Below are 14,631 nucleotides of genomic sequence, written 5' to 3'. Positions count from 1 at the left end.
TCTATTATGATTGGTCTGCATCATTGCAGCGCAATGCAATTTGGATTTTTATAGTATCTAAATGCGACCACATCTCAAGAGGCTGTACAGAAGCGGTGGGCGTGTTCATGTAATAGAGATAGGCAGTCGTTCATGAGCAGAGGGAAAATGAAGAAAGGTCTTCAGCCTGGACGAGAAAAGGAGAATTGAGTAAACAGCACAGATTGTGGTGTGAAGACAGTTCCATATTATTGGGGCAGTCAGGTCGCTACCGACTGAAGGTGGAGTGGAGGCTTGCAACCACCCACACAAGAACTCTATCTTAACTTGATTCAGCACTTTCTACATCATGTGTACCACGCGCAAACACACACACACAAATCTCTACATTAATTCGATTCAGTGCTCGGTATGTTACGTGGGATGTGTTCATAAATCAGCGGACACATGCAGTAACAGCTTAATCTGTATTTGAATGGATGTAAATTGATATACTCTGAGAGACGTATTGTGGTAGGTCACCCTGAGCCAACACTGCTGTTCTTTAGCCAGACTGACAATTCAATTAGCATTTCCTAGCTTGAGGAATGTTGTTTAAACATGTGGCATAACAACAATAGGTGTCCTATGGAAGAAATCGCCCCTGGCATAACAATGTGGAATTTTCTCTACGGATTCAGGCATATAAACGGAGATGAGCACTTCTTCTTCATATTGGCTGATGATAAAGAGCAATAGCTATAATTTTACACTGAGGCGGTTGAGCCAGATAGTCGCATCAGGAGTAGCCGAGCGGTATCGCTGTGATCCCTCCTTTCCATTTGTGAATCGGGCATTGCGTCGTTTTATGTTCGATGGTCTGTTCTGGGTGATCACGGTAGCACAATGGAGAGTTTTATTCCCACTTATGCATAAAGTTACTGCATTTGCTATGGTTTGTGCGGATTTGGTTTAGGGTGGCACGTAAGCTTCATCGTAGCCAAGGGATCTTCTGCGTCGGGTCTTTCACAAGGTGTTACCCTCCACACTTGCTTCGGTTGGAAACCACTTTGGTTTTTACTAAAGTGTATCGCCCATGACCAAATCACTCCCACTGATGTTGTTAGATCACGGAAGCTGAGCAGGGATTGATCCTAGTTAGCGCTTGTATGATGGGAGACTGCCCGGGATTACCAGGTGTGGTATCTGGGGGGTGGCAGCACAATACAGCAATGCATTCTTGATTATATCTGTGAATATGCTTTGAGTGTAACCCACTCGTATCGTGGATGTATTTTTTGCACGCTTTTATTTAACTAACTCTGTCTGTTGTATCCTCAAATCTTGCAACTCAATTTTAACCCACTTCCCAATGTCGTATCGACTGCAAACTTGGTATACGTATGTCATACTGATGACAATACTATATTCTATCATTAAAAATCTAAATAAATATTTTAAGCAATATTTTTTATATTTTATGTTTCGGCTTGGGTCTAATTGTCCACGCTCAACTGATGTTGGCTGTAAATCACCACGGCACCTTACGTTATGGCAAGCTTCGGGGCCACTTCCTGGAGTCGTGGAGTTCTGCCATTACTCGTACGGTACATTTCATTAAAGCGTGTTTAAAAAAAAATATGTTTAAATATGACTTTATCTCTGGGTACTTTGGTTTCCTCCCAGGCAAAGTCAAACATATGTCAAGGAAATTGTACAAACATTACAATTCAGAATCCCGATGAGTCTTTCCTGGGTGTATAGAGGGCATTATTAATATTATAACTTCGTGAGGAGATCTTTTTCACGTATTTGATGAATAATTAAATTATTTGCACAATATGCCTCATTATTCCTCTTGCTCTTCAGAAGGTGCGAGTTCAGACGAATGTGTGTGCAGCAACGCCGTGCGTTCACAGAGCTGTTATTTAGCGTCAACGTAGAAAACGCCTATTGGTTATTTGTGGCGAAAAAAGAGCAAAAATACTGAGCGCCGAGAAGGATAAAGAGGGCCCTGTTCTGCGAGGCGACCGAACAAACGAGCGATTGAGCGGGCGAGCGAGCAATCGTGGGGTCTCAGGTTTCCAGGAAGCGAGTTTGGGCCCTCACCGATGGAGAAGGCTCCACAAAGGCAGGATTGAGCCCACAGCGTCCTATAGCCCCCCCCCCCTCTACACAGCAGGGCAGTGGGGACATTTTAATTCTTCACAGAAATGCTGCCTTGGAGTAATGGTTGGCACACTGCGCTTGCAATTCAGAAATCGCCGCTTCGATCTCCTCGCTCCACAGTTGATACTAGAGACATGTTTCTTAAATATCAGTACAAATGCATACACCACGGTTAATCGACGATTGGCAGGGTCGGGTGTGGTGGGGCAGTGTGGATACTGCGCCTGACCAGCGTGAAAGAGTAGGCCAAATACCCTCTCTAGGGGCTCTCGAGGGCCTGTTCTTGTGGACGGCCCCTGCCAGAAGCGGCGTCAGCAGGAAATTGCAGGTCTGCGGATTTGCCTTTTAGTCATTAATTATCTACCCAGTGTCTAAGGTAAAACTAATTATGCACCAGTAGCAAAATATGATAATTGGTTTTTTACCCTTTTATCTGGCAACAAAACTGACACCTTTTTTACAAGGAGTCATGTTTGCATTGACCACAATACCTGCAGTCGGAATGCAAAAAAACACAACTCTGATAATGTATGCACTGTCCTTGAAATTGATTGGTCCACATCAATTTCAAGGACAGTGCACACATTATCAGAGTTGTGTTTTTTGTTTGCATTCTGACTGCAGGTATTTTGGTCAATGCAAACATGACTCCTTGTAAAAAAGGTGTCAGTTTTTTTGCCAGATAAAAGGGTAAAAAGACAATTATCATTATTATGCACCAACTGCTTAATTCGAAATATTTCCAAATTATAAGTTTTGAGACATCACATTATAAATGTCTGACTATGAGTCACAATCTTGGTCTCGCTTGCTCTCTTTCCATATTTTTTTGTTCATGAACCGTTGCTCAATCTGTCAGCTAACTTAATGCGCATGATTTAAATTCCAGTTAGCATTAATGTTCGTAAAAAAATTTCGGTCTTTGTTTTTTTTCGGTCGCTGCCAACGCAGCCCACAAAAGTTTACGTGCAATAAATATACACTGACGAAAGAGATTGTTGCATTTTTATTATTCACATTGTTCATAATAATGTGGATATTTGAATGCAAATAGATCACGTAAATCATGTAGATCATGTAAAATGTGTTATTTTAGCCTGCATGAGGTATCATTATAATTGTTTTTGCCAAATTTAGAAATTTCCTGTAAATTACTCCATTGGGATTATAATAGCAATCATTGACCCCTACTGGCAGTCGAATGGCATTTGCAGACCTCTGGTGCTGATTCACCTTGTGCCCACAAGGGACAGCTGCCACTGGGGGTGCCCATTCAAATGTGTTGAGAAGAGAGGTGATGTAAATTGCTATGAGACGCCCTGGGTGTATAGGAAAGCACTATATATATTTTCAAAAATTCATAATTAACTGTGTGGTGCATCTCATGGGCTACTGCGACACGTTCTAATGAGCTGTGTGCCGTGTTCCTCGCGCGCTACTGCTGCTGGTGCTGTCCGCACGTCTGCAGGTTTGGCTCGCGCCAAGTCGGTCCCGAGCCACACATACTCAAACGAGGTGGTGACGCTGTGGTACCGGCCCCCCGACGTTCTGCTGGGCTCCACGGACTACTCCACCTGCCTGGACATGTGGTGGGTGCCACCACCCAGCCTCCACACCACACCACTACTGCTCTGCTGCCCTTCTTGCCAGCACACTCCATGGTTTCTCATTTATTTCCCCATGTGTGCGGCGCAAAACGTATCACACATGGCCTCTGATTTAGCTGTCAAGGAAATCTTTAGATTTTGCCTGTTATTGGTAGCGTTTGCAAGCTATTGAGTCAGGAAAGAAAGTGCTGACTTTTGCAGGGGTTGCACTCGTCTCGCTGTGTCCCACTTCTGTCATGTGCTCCGCATTTTCTTACGCCGGGATGGCAGCTCCCATTTCTCGCAGGTCACCGCACCACGACTTAATCACATAATTGCTCATCTCTGTGCAGCCGTGCGGAACGCCTCCGTTCGTTGTGCACACTCTGCAATGCCAGAGCCAGTGCCAGGACACGTGTGGCTCTAAGGTCTGAAGAATCCCATTTAATTGACCACTAAGGGGATGAAACTGGGGACTAAAATGGCCAAGGAAATGTACTTTCAAAGAGTTATTTGTCATTTTATGAAATCAAGTTGTTGGCTCTTAACACCTGTGTGTGTGTATATGCTTGTAAACAAACTATTTGCAATAACAGGTCTTGTGACCTGTTAAAAATGTATTCATTCGACTGCTGGATGAAGGCCTCCCCACACTGTTGGTCATGGAGGTTGCTTGACCATAAGGTTAGCAGGCTTGTGAGCGAGCGGTGGTGAAGGGTCGTACCAGGACTAGTTCAGATATCTCTCGCCACTGATTTTAGCCATGGCCTGGAATCAAATTCAGTCGGCTGGATTCATAGCGCAGTGTGCGAACCACTTACAAATGTAGGTACTGTGACTCATGTGAGACAAATATATTTGCATTTACCAAACGTCACCAGGTCTTATGAATCGCAGTGGGATGTCATCTGAACAAATAAAAAGTACATTGAATTATTGTTGAATTTGTGAATTCTTCACTGAGTCAAAAGGTGAAACTCAACTAAACCCAGTTTCCTGATCTTCTATTTGTGACCACAAGGGACAGCATTAGTTTTAATTGTCATTTGTTCTAAGGCATAGCAGTAATGAAACATGTTCGTAATTGAGGAATGCATAGAATTGCTGATATTTTCATGCATACAAAGGATGTCCTCCAGTTCTCAATTTCCACTGCAGCCAGTGCATTGGTAAAGCTGAACTTACACATTTGCCAGGCAGTACTCTTACTTTAAAATTCACAGACGATGACAAAATCTTTCGCTGTGGGATTCAGTATTAAATACAGATTCCCGGCTTTGTCACAAATTAATTATCCAATACTTTTACTCTTTTGATAAGGGACTCTGCGCCGCATTATGCTAGTTACTGTATAATTTATTAATGTGATTTAACAAGAAGTTTCATATTCGCAATGTACTTTTTTACGAGAAGATGGAACAAGAATAAATTATTTGCTTGTAAAACACTGCACTATCGGGTGTTGTGTCTGGAATAATCGAGTGATAGGTTGGAGCTTTTCTATTTACCACAGCGGCAGTGTTAATTGGATAGTGTCAGGATAACGGTACAGCCCTTAAATTACTTGCCCATGCCAGTGGAGGTAGACGGACTTCCCTGAGTGGGAGCTCGAGAGCCGCCTTCCAGAGGGTAGTTTCGGCCTACTCTTTCACACTGGCCAGACACCTTAGAAGACGTGCGGGGTGCCTACACTTTACCTCACCACATGTGACGCTTCCCATCGGCCAACTATGGTGAGCCCATTCATACTGTTGGGTGTGAACAGAAACGTTCGCATTGTTCGCAGCAGCAGCAACAGCAGCAGCAGCATCGCCTTCTTTGTAAATAATGAGGTTACAATCTTGAGATGTAAAATGCAGCCCATCAACTGGTTGGAGGGTTGGGCAGGAGGGGGCATTACCAGTGAAGTGGCAACGTGACAGCGTTGGGGTCACCAAGTGGAGGTGGATTGAATTTCTTATACTTCCATTACGTTTGATAGTAAACAACAACACAATAAAACGATTGTACTTGCTCCATCCCAACGTTGTTTATATCCAGAGAGCGGCGCCTGTAATGAACTGCTGCCTGGCCTGTTAAATCCATCTCCCGTCCTCCCTGCCGACCTTCCATCTTGCTCGACACAATTTGCCGACGGCTTCTTTGCAGCCAGACCGGTGGCCTTATCTCTTCAACGTGCAGGCCCTGCAATTGCGCCGGTGCCCACGGGCCAGAGGGGCACAGCAGGCGCTGGGCTACTTCGAAGGGGGGAAGGGGAAATGGGAACTGAGGGTCATAGGTCATTGCTCGCGCCAGCGTCGATGCCAATCGCATTACGTAGCCACTGAGACAGATGCTGAGCGTTAGAGAGGAGTCGCAGTGGGGGTCGCAAAATGCCGATGTATTACTAATAAACCCCAATGATCCGATCGAAATGAGGGATTTTGATCGGATCATTGGGGGGGCACGTACCACCCCCCCCCCCCCCCATTGGCTCTGCCAGTGCACACAAGTAAGAAACGTGGTTTTGACTGTTCATTGAAGTAGATGGGCAAGGGCAGGATATTTTATTGGAAGGGATGATCGCTGGTGGTCGAGACTAGCGATGGAATGACAACCAAAGGATGGAGCAACAGGACGTTTTTTTCCGCGGAGATGGTACAATGAAACCAGCTCGTATGCAGAAGGCCGATGGATTGTTATATCACGAGACTGAGAAACGGCGAGGGCTTGGGGATGCTTTTATCCAACAGTGGATAGATCATGGCTGATGATGACGATGGTGGTGAGTAGTAGATCAGACCCGTCTTTTACTCTGTCGCCAAAAATGACAATATTCAATTTGCAAGGGGTCAGTATTTTGCGCTTTGTCTTGTTATTGTTCGATAAGCAATTAAACTTTATTTATTATAGCGTTTTTCACAATAAAATTGTAACAGAGCGCTTCACATGTAATCATAACTTTGCATCAATACAATTTGAGATGCACAAACTAGTAAAATGTATAATAACAGCAGCTCGGGCTGTATCTGTATGCATGTGTAACAAACGAGGGCTATTGTGCACAAATGCAGTTCTCTGTTGGAGACTCCTTGGTGTAAAGCTTTTATGACAGCGGGTTGCTTTCCATTGTCACGTGGCTGTGTGCACTATGAGGGCGCGCACAGAGAATGAATGGATCTCAGTTTATTCCCATTTGGACTGGAGCGCTATTATATTGGCGCAGGTGTTTGTGCGCTGTGATGAAAATTGAATGGTAAAAAAAATGAAGTAAATGCTTGGACTTTTTTTTGCATGGCGTCTTTGAAATCAGTGTGGCGCCGATGCAGTGAATCACAGCCGTTATACGTGGGCACATGTTACACGTACAAACCACGCTGCTTTGAAAGGTTGCATGATGTGCGTTAGATAAAAATGAAAGATTTAATTACGTGCCAGCTGCTTATTGGATCTTACTCATCCGGTAAATAGAGATAGTCTAATCATCATAGGTCGCATCTGCGCTCATTGTATATATATTAATGATGTTGATTTACTGCCGCCATCATGTGCTCAGAAATATACCAACATGTTTATTCATTAGCTGGTATATCAAAGGGCGTAATGCCTCTGATGTGCATATAATTTGAATTTATGGATGATTTAAACAAAAAAAATCCCATTCCAGACAGTTAAGAATGTTCCAATACATTGAGTCTCAGCAAATTCATCTTCTTGGTTCTTTCGGTAAAGAACCAAGAAGATGAATCCCTGCAGTCACGAAAGCTTTAAATCGAAATAAAATCTCAGCAAATTGTTTTAGAAGTAAATTTTAATTCCCCATGTACTTGAGTCTCAAGTCTCTCTCTCTCAGGCGGGCCCTGCATTGGAATGTTTAGCCAAATCCATCAGTAAGTGTTTGATTTGTTGGAAGTAACCAGACAACCGAGAGAAAACACACACATATGAGGGTGGCACTCAACCACTGCCGTTCCCTGGCAAGCGCGACACAGCCCCATGCCTGCAACCCCTGGCAAGCACTGTTGGTCACCCAAGTATTAAACAAGCTCAAAGCCTGCCTAACTCTAGATATCTGATGAGAATGGGGGCATATAGGGCGATTTGGTCACAGGCAAGAATGACGACAAGTTTGGCCAGTGGTGGTGGGCATCTTGTCATTTGAAAGTGGTCCATTGTGAATGTGTGCAATGGTTCTCGGTCTCAGGACACTACATTGTTTTACTTTCATTATTAAATTAACACCACCATTCCGCGTCGGTGCCGAAGCTGAACTTCAAAGCGGACGACAAAGGAAGGGCTTAAGTTACCAGCAGGGAGCAGAGGGTGGTTGGGGAGGTTGGCGGAGCTTAGTAAAAGTGTGTCCTTGTAAGTCAGTCTTACATGAGCAGTGCAAACTTTTATTAACTCCTTGCCATCACGGACTGACCCACTCCCTGACTCCTTCCTTTGCCCTCCCCTCCACATCTCCTCAACATATCATCATCCCATTTTCATCGTCCATCCCATCCCCCAGCTTTCCTCTTCTCCACGTCATCACGGGAGAAAACAGAAAGTGGGGTGAGGAATGGGGGCGGGGGGCACTTTCTCGTCCGCCTTCTCGTGCTCGTTATGACCCTGGGAATGTTCCACGCCGGAAGCCAGTTGCCGAGTGGCCATCTGTCTTTCATCAGGGTTCAGTGGGAAGAGTTTTGCTTTGTTTAGGACCTAGCGGGGGGTGGTGGGGTGGGGTCACGCTTTTCCGTTGCTCACGTTTTATTTCGCGACAATCCTCATTGCCCTCCACGAATCTTTGCTATTTTACATGTGATTAGAATTGTTATAAACTTACTTTGACCATCGGTTTAGTCGATCGGTTGATTGCAACGCTCAGCTTGCCTTCGTGTATGTTGTTGTACAAAGACGAATAAGGCCTCCTTCTGACTGGAAGGTATCAGGCATTAATGATATTGATAATGACGAGCTGTGTATTACCGATGACCTTTGACTTAGATGGTTTTTATCACAAATTTTCACCATGCTAATACTATTGGATTTTCGACATTTCTGGACTGCGTTTCCTTCATATATATCTTAAATGAAGAGTTTGGTTGAATGGTTTTGTAAAATGGTGAGATATCCATGAAAGTTTTCAGGGAGGCTGGGGGAGGAATTTGAATATTTTGTGAAGTATAGAAATCCCATGGGCATTTTGTAGTTCGTTAGAATAACACTGGTCAACACACTTTTTCTGGCATAAGGTATTCCAACGGTCATAAGGTAATTTTGGAGTGCTGATTCCAAATCTGGCATCAGTTTTTGTCTATAACATCAGGTTTTTGAGATATCAAATATTGCATTTTCAATAAAAACTGCAGAAGAAAAATATTAAATAAATGTGGATATCTACAAAAAATGATATTATAAACACACTATCCTAGAAATACAGCACCATATTTTAACACTAAAGCAGTCACTAACTCGCAACAACTTGCAATCATGAGTGACAGAGTTAATTTCGGGTAAAATAAGTTACAATTAGGTATGCCGATAGCATATAAACGAGATGTGATAGAGCAAATCTGAGATCAGATTTGGAATCGGCACCCTGAAATTAGTCTAAAACAGCTGCAAAAGTCCAGGCCAGAAATTTTTTGTTGTTGACCAGTGTAATACACAGCTGCGTAATAACAACACTAACATTTGGGTTTCGCTGTGGCAGAAGTGAGATCCACAAGGTGGCGGTATTGGCATTCAATGCCTCTCGCTTTTTGAACCAAGTCTTCCTTGACTGTACTCCTACAATAGCTTTTATTTCCATATGCAGTACAGTGCGAGCCACGCAATTGACTTGCTTTGCAATAGTTTAACACGTAGGCTTTCGCGACTAATATTATTTATAATAAAGGTTTTTTTTGGGTGAGATCGTGTTTTATATGCAGAGCCCACGTGAGATTTAGTGGTGAATGAATGAAGCAACACGCGGTTGCAAACTCCCCTCGGCGAGAATGTGGAAGACTCAACAATTGTGCGACACATTTATACTTAACGCGATCTAACCCAAAAGCCTTTATTACGAATAATACTTGTCGCGAAAGAACCCGTGTTAAAACGAATTGTGAGCTCGTGCTAACAAAATGATTATCATTATACACGGTCCGTTGCCAATCCACCGCCTTCCTTCCATGTGTAGAGGTGTTACACATGTATCTCAGGGTCACTGGACTTGTTTCACACTACACTTCAATCACGCTCTTATCGGTGCAGGTTTGGACACGTTGACCCCTGGCTGATGTTAGGCCCTGCGTGAGAATTCAACTCCGGGTTGGCTGGGTTCACGAAGCAACTCTTGCCGTCGCTTCCCCCATGCCCCCCCGACCATCTCGAACCTTTGGTTCAAACTCTGTAGATTGTGCCGTCGGCTGTCTCTCGTTGACTCTCGACTCGCTTGTTGCACCCCCCCCCCCACCCTCTCGCAGGGGCGTGGGCTGCATATTCGTGGAGATGATTCAAGGCAGTGCTGCCTTCCCCGGACTCAAGGACATTCAGGACCAGCTGGAGAGGATCTGGATGGTGAGAACCCCAAAGAAACGCGCTGGCCAAACGAGTCGTGCAGTACGCTCTCGTGTTGCGTTGGTGCCATTGGTGCACAGTGAGTGAAATGTTGAACGTGAAGAGGGTGTGGAGTGTGCCCCACACTTTACCCCAACTGCGTGTGGACCTGCCGAGCCGATTGAGGTGCTGCACCTCAATCAGCTGCTGGGTGGACAAGTGGCGTGTGGCAGAGGTTGGATTTTAGATACTTGCACGTTGTTAAAACTGCCATGCCGGGAGATCAGATCGAACCGGCGACATCTGCATTGCGAATCCGGTGTGTTCACCATTGCACCGTAGCAGCGACCCGCTGACGACGATACATTTTTTTATGAATGTATCATTCCATTCTGCGTGCTATTTCATTCCACCCAACGTCAGTCACCCCTCGCTGCCTGGCCCGTGGTGGCCGCTGAGTCGGCGGCGTTGCTGCTGCGTTAACGTCGAGCCCGGAGATTGGTGTGTTTGAAACCGGTGACCTGTAATTAAATTCGTCCCATTCATACCCGTACCGTGTCAACTCATACGGTTCACCCCATATGCTTGGTCGGAGAAATTGAGTTTTCAGGTCCACACGGTGTACAGCCGTTTCAATACGGGCAAAACTATTATGTTTGTCTATGTTTGTGTTTCTCCCTTGTGATGGGACTTTGTAGGATGAACGTTGAGAATTATAAGGGCACGGGGTGACCAATAAGGTCTGAATTAGTCTGTAATAAGGTAGGCACTGATAAGGGGTTGACAGGTATGCTGACCTGATGGGTGTACTTCTACCCCACCCCGCACCCTCCCGCACACGATGCAGATATCAATGGCAATTTGGAGTAAATCAGCGCAGATTAGAGGGAGGTTTAATCTGCCAATACTATACTTTAATTAATTTTTTCTTGCATTTTAATTCCGTCCCCTGCCAATTACATCCCACTTTTGTGGTTATGACGAAATCACCCACCCGGCCTTGTCAACTCTCGGAAGCTAAGCAGGTTTTGAGCCTGGTTTGTGCTTGGATGAGCGATCACCATGGACGTCAGGTTGTGTCATGGGCACCTATAGCATTGTGCCGTGTAGTGGTCAACAAAGGGCAGTTCAGCAAATTAAATGTTTGTATTTCGCTTTAATTTCCCTACGTCTATGCTCCTCTCACCAACCCGCGCTGACCGGCAAGGTGAAGTATGGTCCAATAACTACCATGATGTGGGGAAGCCTTCATACAGCAGTGAATTGACAAAAGCAATATAGCATCACCTAATGTTAGAATAGTCTGTATAAGATTGCACTAAAACTATTCAAAACTAAACTTTTTTTTATTGTATCAGGTAAGGTCGATTTAGCTATACAGCTCTTTTTCAAAAGCGACCTGGCCACAAATGATAGCTCAACGAAAGTGACTTATCACGTGCAAATATATAGGAGCCAAATACTTTAAACACGTGTTTCCAAATCTGGAGGGATAAAACGGAGGACCCGGAGAAAAAAATCCACGCGACCACGGGAAGAACATCCAAGCCCCAAATATACAGGCGTCAGGATCGGGATCGAATCCACAACCTCCTGTATACCAGGCGAGGGAGTTAACATCTCACCAACGTGGGGTACTAGATGGTGTACCATCTCGATTGCACTGCTGTAAATGCGTTTGTCCCATGACAATTCAAAATTATAATTTGTTGGAGTTCTGAAAGCTCAGATATGCCAATGTAAGTAAAAACCCATATACTACAGTCGTGGTAGACTGAGCTGAGACCGTCAACATAATTTTTTACCAAAAACTGATTAAAACAGAAACTCATTAAACCAGAATTTAGGAACTGGTTTAATCACTCGTGGATAACCAATTTGAACCAAGGATCTCACTAGCGTTTTAACAGGATTCTTCTTCTGTGCCACCTGGCGACTTATTCAAAGGTTTGAAATGCAAAGTTGTGTTGCCAATTTATTTTTGCAAATATGCGTGACCAATGGAGCGTGATGCTGCCCTCTCCTGGTTTATGAATATAAAACCCAGAAGGCTTCTGCCGTGAGACCACAAAATGTTGAAACCTCACCATGTGGCTGGTAAATCGAAAATGTTTGTTTTTAAATATCTAACTATTTGTTTACGTTTTTACATTGCAAGTTTGTTTTATTATAACAGCTGTAATGTATTGTGCTATAGCTTCTGGTGTTTTTTTAATGCACAAAGGAAAACTAGCATTTGAGGCTGAATATATTGTGCAAATGTTGCTGGTGATAGACAAAGAAATATTTTCATTCTGGAAATATATACTGTACGCACACACCCACACACACATGCGCACAGTAAAATAAATTACAGTGCTTCATTTCAACCGACGGGGGGAAAAAAATAATTCTAATTTGAATATAAACATGAAAATGCCATTTTAGATATGACTACTCTTAAATTAATTTCACCTGCAGCCATCATTTCATTTACTGAAGAGCGGGGCCATCATACTGCATTCATTCTATGATGACAAAAGCCAATCACGTGAGCGTGTCTCTATCCCAGGTGCTGGGGACCCCGAGCGAGGACAGCTGGCCGGGTTTAAAGTCGATGCCTCATTTCAAAGCAGGTGAGGAGCGGCGTGTGTCGTCTGGCTGCGTGTATCTGTGTCGCGGCGCTCCCACTGTATTCTGGTCTTGTAACAGATTCATCAAGCATGATACACGCGTTGAGTCGTGTGTGTGTGTGTGAGAATCACAAGTTTAGATTAGTGGCAAAAACATATTTTACACAGGTGGAAAAATTAGACGAAACTATTGAGACAGAATCAATGAAACAGCAAAGGAGATAAATGGTGATAAACGAAGAGAGAATAACACAGCACAGCCAGTAAAAAAATATAAACATAGTACATGAAGTACAGATGAGACCAACCCAACAAAACTGTGGCCGTCTGGAATGCTGTTCCGATATTAGGAAGCCACTGGAGCGTTGCACCTTTAAATCTAGATTGAAAACTTATTTTTTAAGAACTTATTTTTTCGTGTTTAGTTTGTTGTCCTTCCCCCGCACCTCCACTTAGCGCGGTTGGCTAAACACAGTGTGAAATAAGTTCAACATACATACATACATTCAAGTGAAATGAACAGTACAGTACATACGAGACGGTTAAAGAGATTCTATAATGCAATCGTGACCCTGAATTGTGAAAATCCATCCAATCACAAGGAGGGAGCGGGAGTTATGCTTCCTTTCTGTGTTCAGCGTCCTTCCGTACATGACCACCACAAGCAGAGACTGAGACAATGAGCCTCGCATACCGAAAGCCCTCGGGTGATCCCTCGGAGTATGGCAGTCATGACACATATCACAAGTCTCACCTCCTTTAGCGCATGATTAGGTGAATTGTCATCGTTCGAGGTCACGATTCAAATGGCTCTTTTTGTCTCATTTTAACTGTGTCGACTGTATCATGTCTCAATTATGCTGCCCAAGCTGTGTTGTTTGTACCATGCTGTTGTTGTTAGTCCCATTCGTTATGTTTAATTATAACGAGATAATTTGCATATAGCTTGCATAAATTGAGATTTATCCTCGGCAAACTTGACAACCCACATCACCTCATTGTCAAGAAAGTGCCCTTTTTTGAGAGTATGCAGATTGGCTATAAACTTTTTACAGGACACCCCCCGCCCCCCCCCCCAATTGCAAAGGATTAATTCGTATGCCCTCTTGTTTCGTTCATACATCATGAGCGTAATCATTCTAATTGATACATTTGTTATTTGATACATTGGTTGGTAGACAAGTGAGCGGTATCGATTTAAAACATCGGTTTCTGTTTTGCTTTAAGAAGGACACTTAGAATGGAGTTGTCCATTCTGAGCCTCCTCCGTCTCCAGGCGGAGTTTTTATTTGAGCCTCGGAAGCCACAAATGTTTTCTTTAAAAATAAGAGGATGTGCATGGGTGGGTTTATTTTAACGCAGGGTTTATGTACACTAATTAAAGTGCTCCACCAACAAAAACAACGTAATGTAATTGTGGCAAGGGGTTATGTTTTATAAGTGTTTCTTAATGCTGATTCGTGGCATGTTTATTTTATTGCTTTTGCAAATGTCATTTGTATGTATTTATGCAGTATTTAATGCATATTTCCAGATCCACTTGAATGTGCTTGATCTCATCAGATCTCACAAGCTAAGCAGGGTTAGTAGTTGGATGGGTGACCATCGTGCACAGGTTGTCATAGGGCTGCGGAAATACGTTGTGAGCAGCAGAGGGCAGTGCATAAAAACGCCTTTTACCATGCTTTTATATCCCCACATCGATGTTACCCCACCATCACCAAACCATGCTAACCAGCGTAATGAGGTTGGGTAAAATAACCCCTCTGACCCACACGGCATCGGGAGGTCTTCACCCA

The 14,631-nt window shown here is 43.8% G+C and overlaps 1 protein-coding gene across 4 annotated transcripts in view; it reads left to right on the top strand.

Annotated features, from left to right (window-relative positions):
* Nucleotides 1-14,631, top strand: part of LOC133344848 (cyclin-dependent kinase 14-like) — a 119,508-nt gene that overhangs the window by 49,477 nt on the left and 55,400 nt on the right. For all 4 annotated transcript variants that reach the window (XM_061555100.1, XM_061555099.1, XM_061555098.1 and 1 more), the window contains exons 10-12: nucleotides 3,596-3,716; nucleotides 10,148-10,241; nucleotides 12,772-12,835. In XM_061555100.1, coding sequence (XP_061411084.1) covers nucleotides 3,596-3,716; nucleotides 10,148-10,241; nucleotides 12,772-12,835 — 279 coding nt within the window. The remainder of the gene's footprint in view (nucleotides 1-3,595; nucleotides 3,717-10,147; nucleotides 10,242-12,771; nucleotides 12,836-14,631) is intronic.

Source organism: Lethenteron reissneri, chromosome 20, assembly GCF_015708825.2.
Source record: "Lethenteron reissneri isolate LAM-NWPU_2019-01 chromosome 20, ASM1570882v1, whole genome shotgun sequence".
NCBI lineage: Eukaryota > Metazoa > Chordata > Hyperoartia > Petromyzontiformes > Petromyzontidae > Lethenteron > Lethenteron reissneri.
This window is presented reverse-complemented; position numbering and strand designations above follow the sequence as displayed.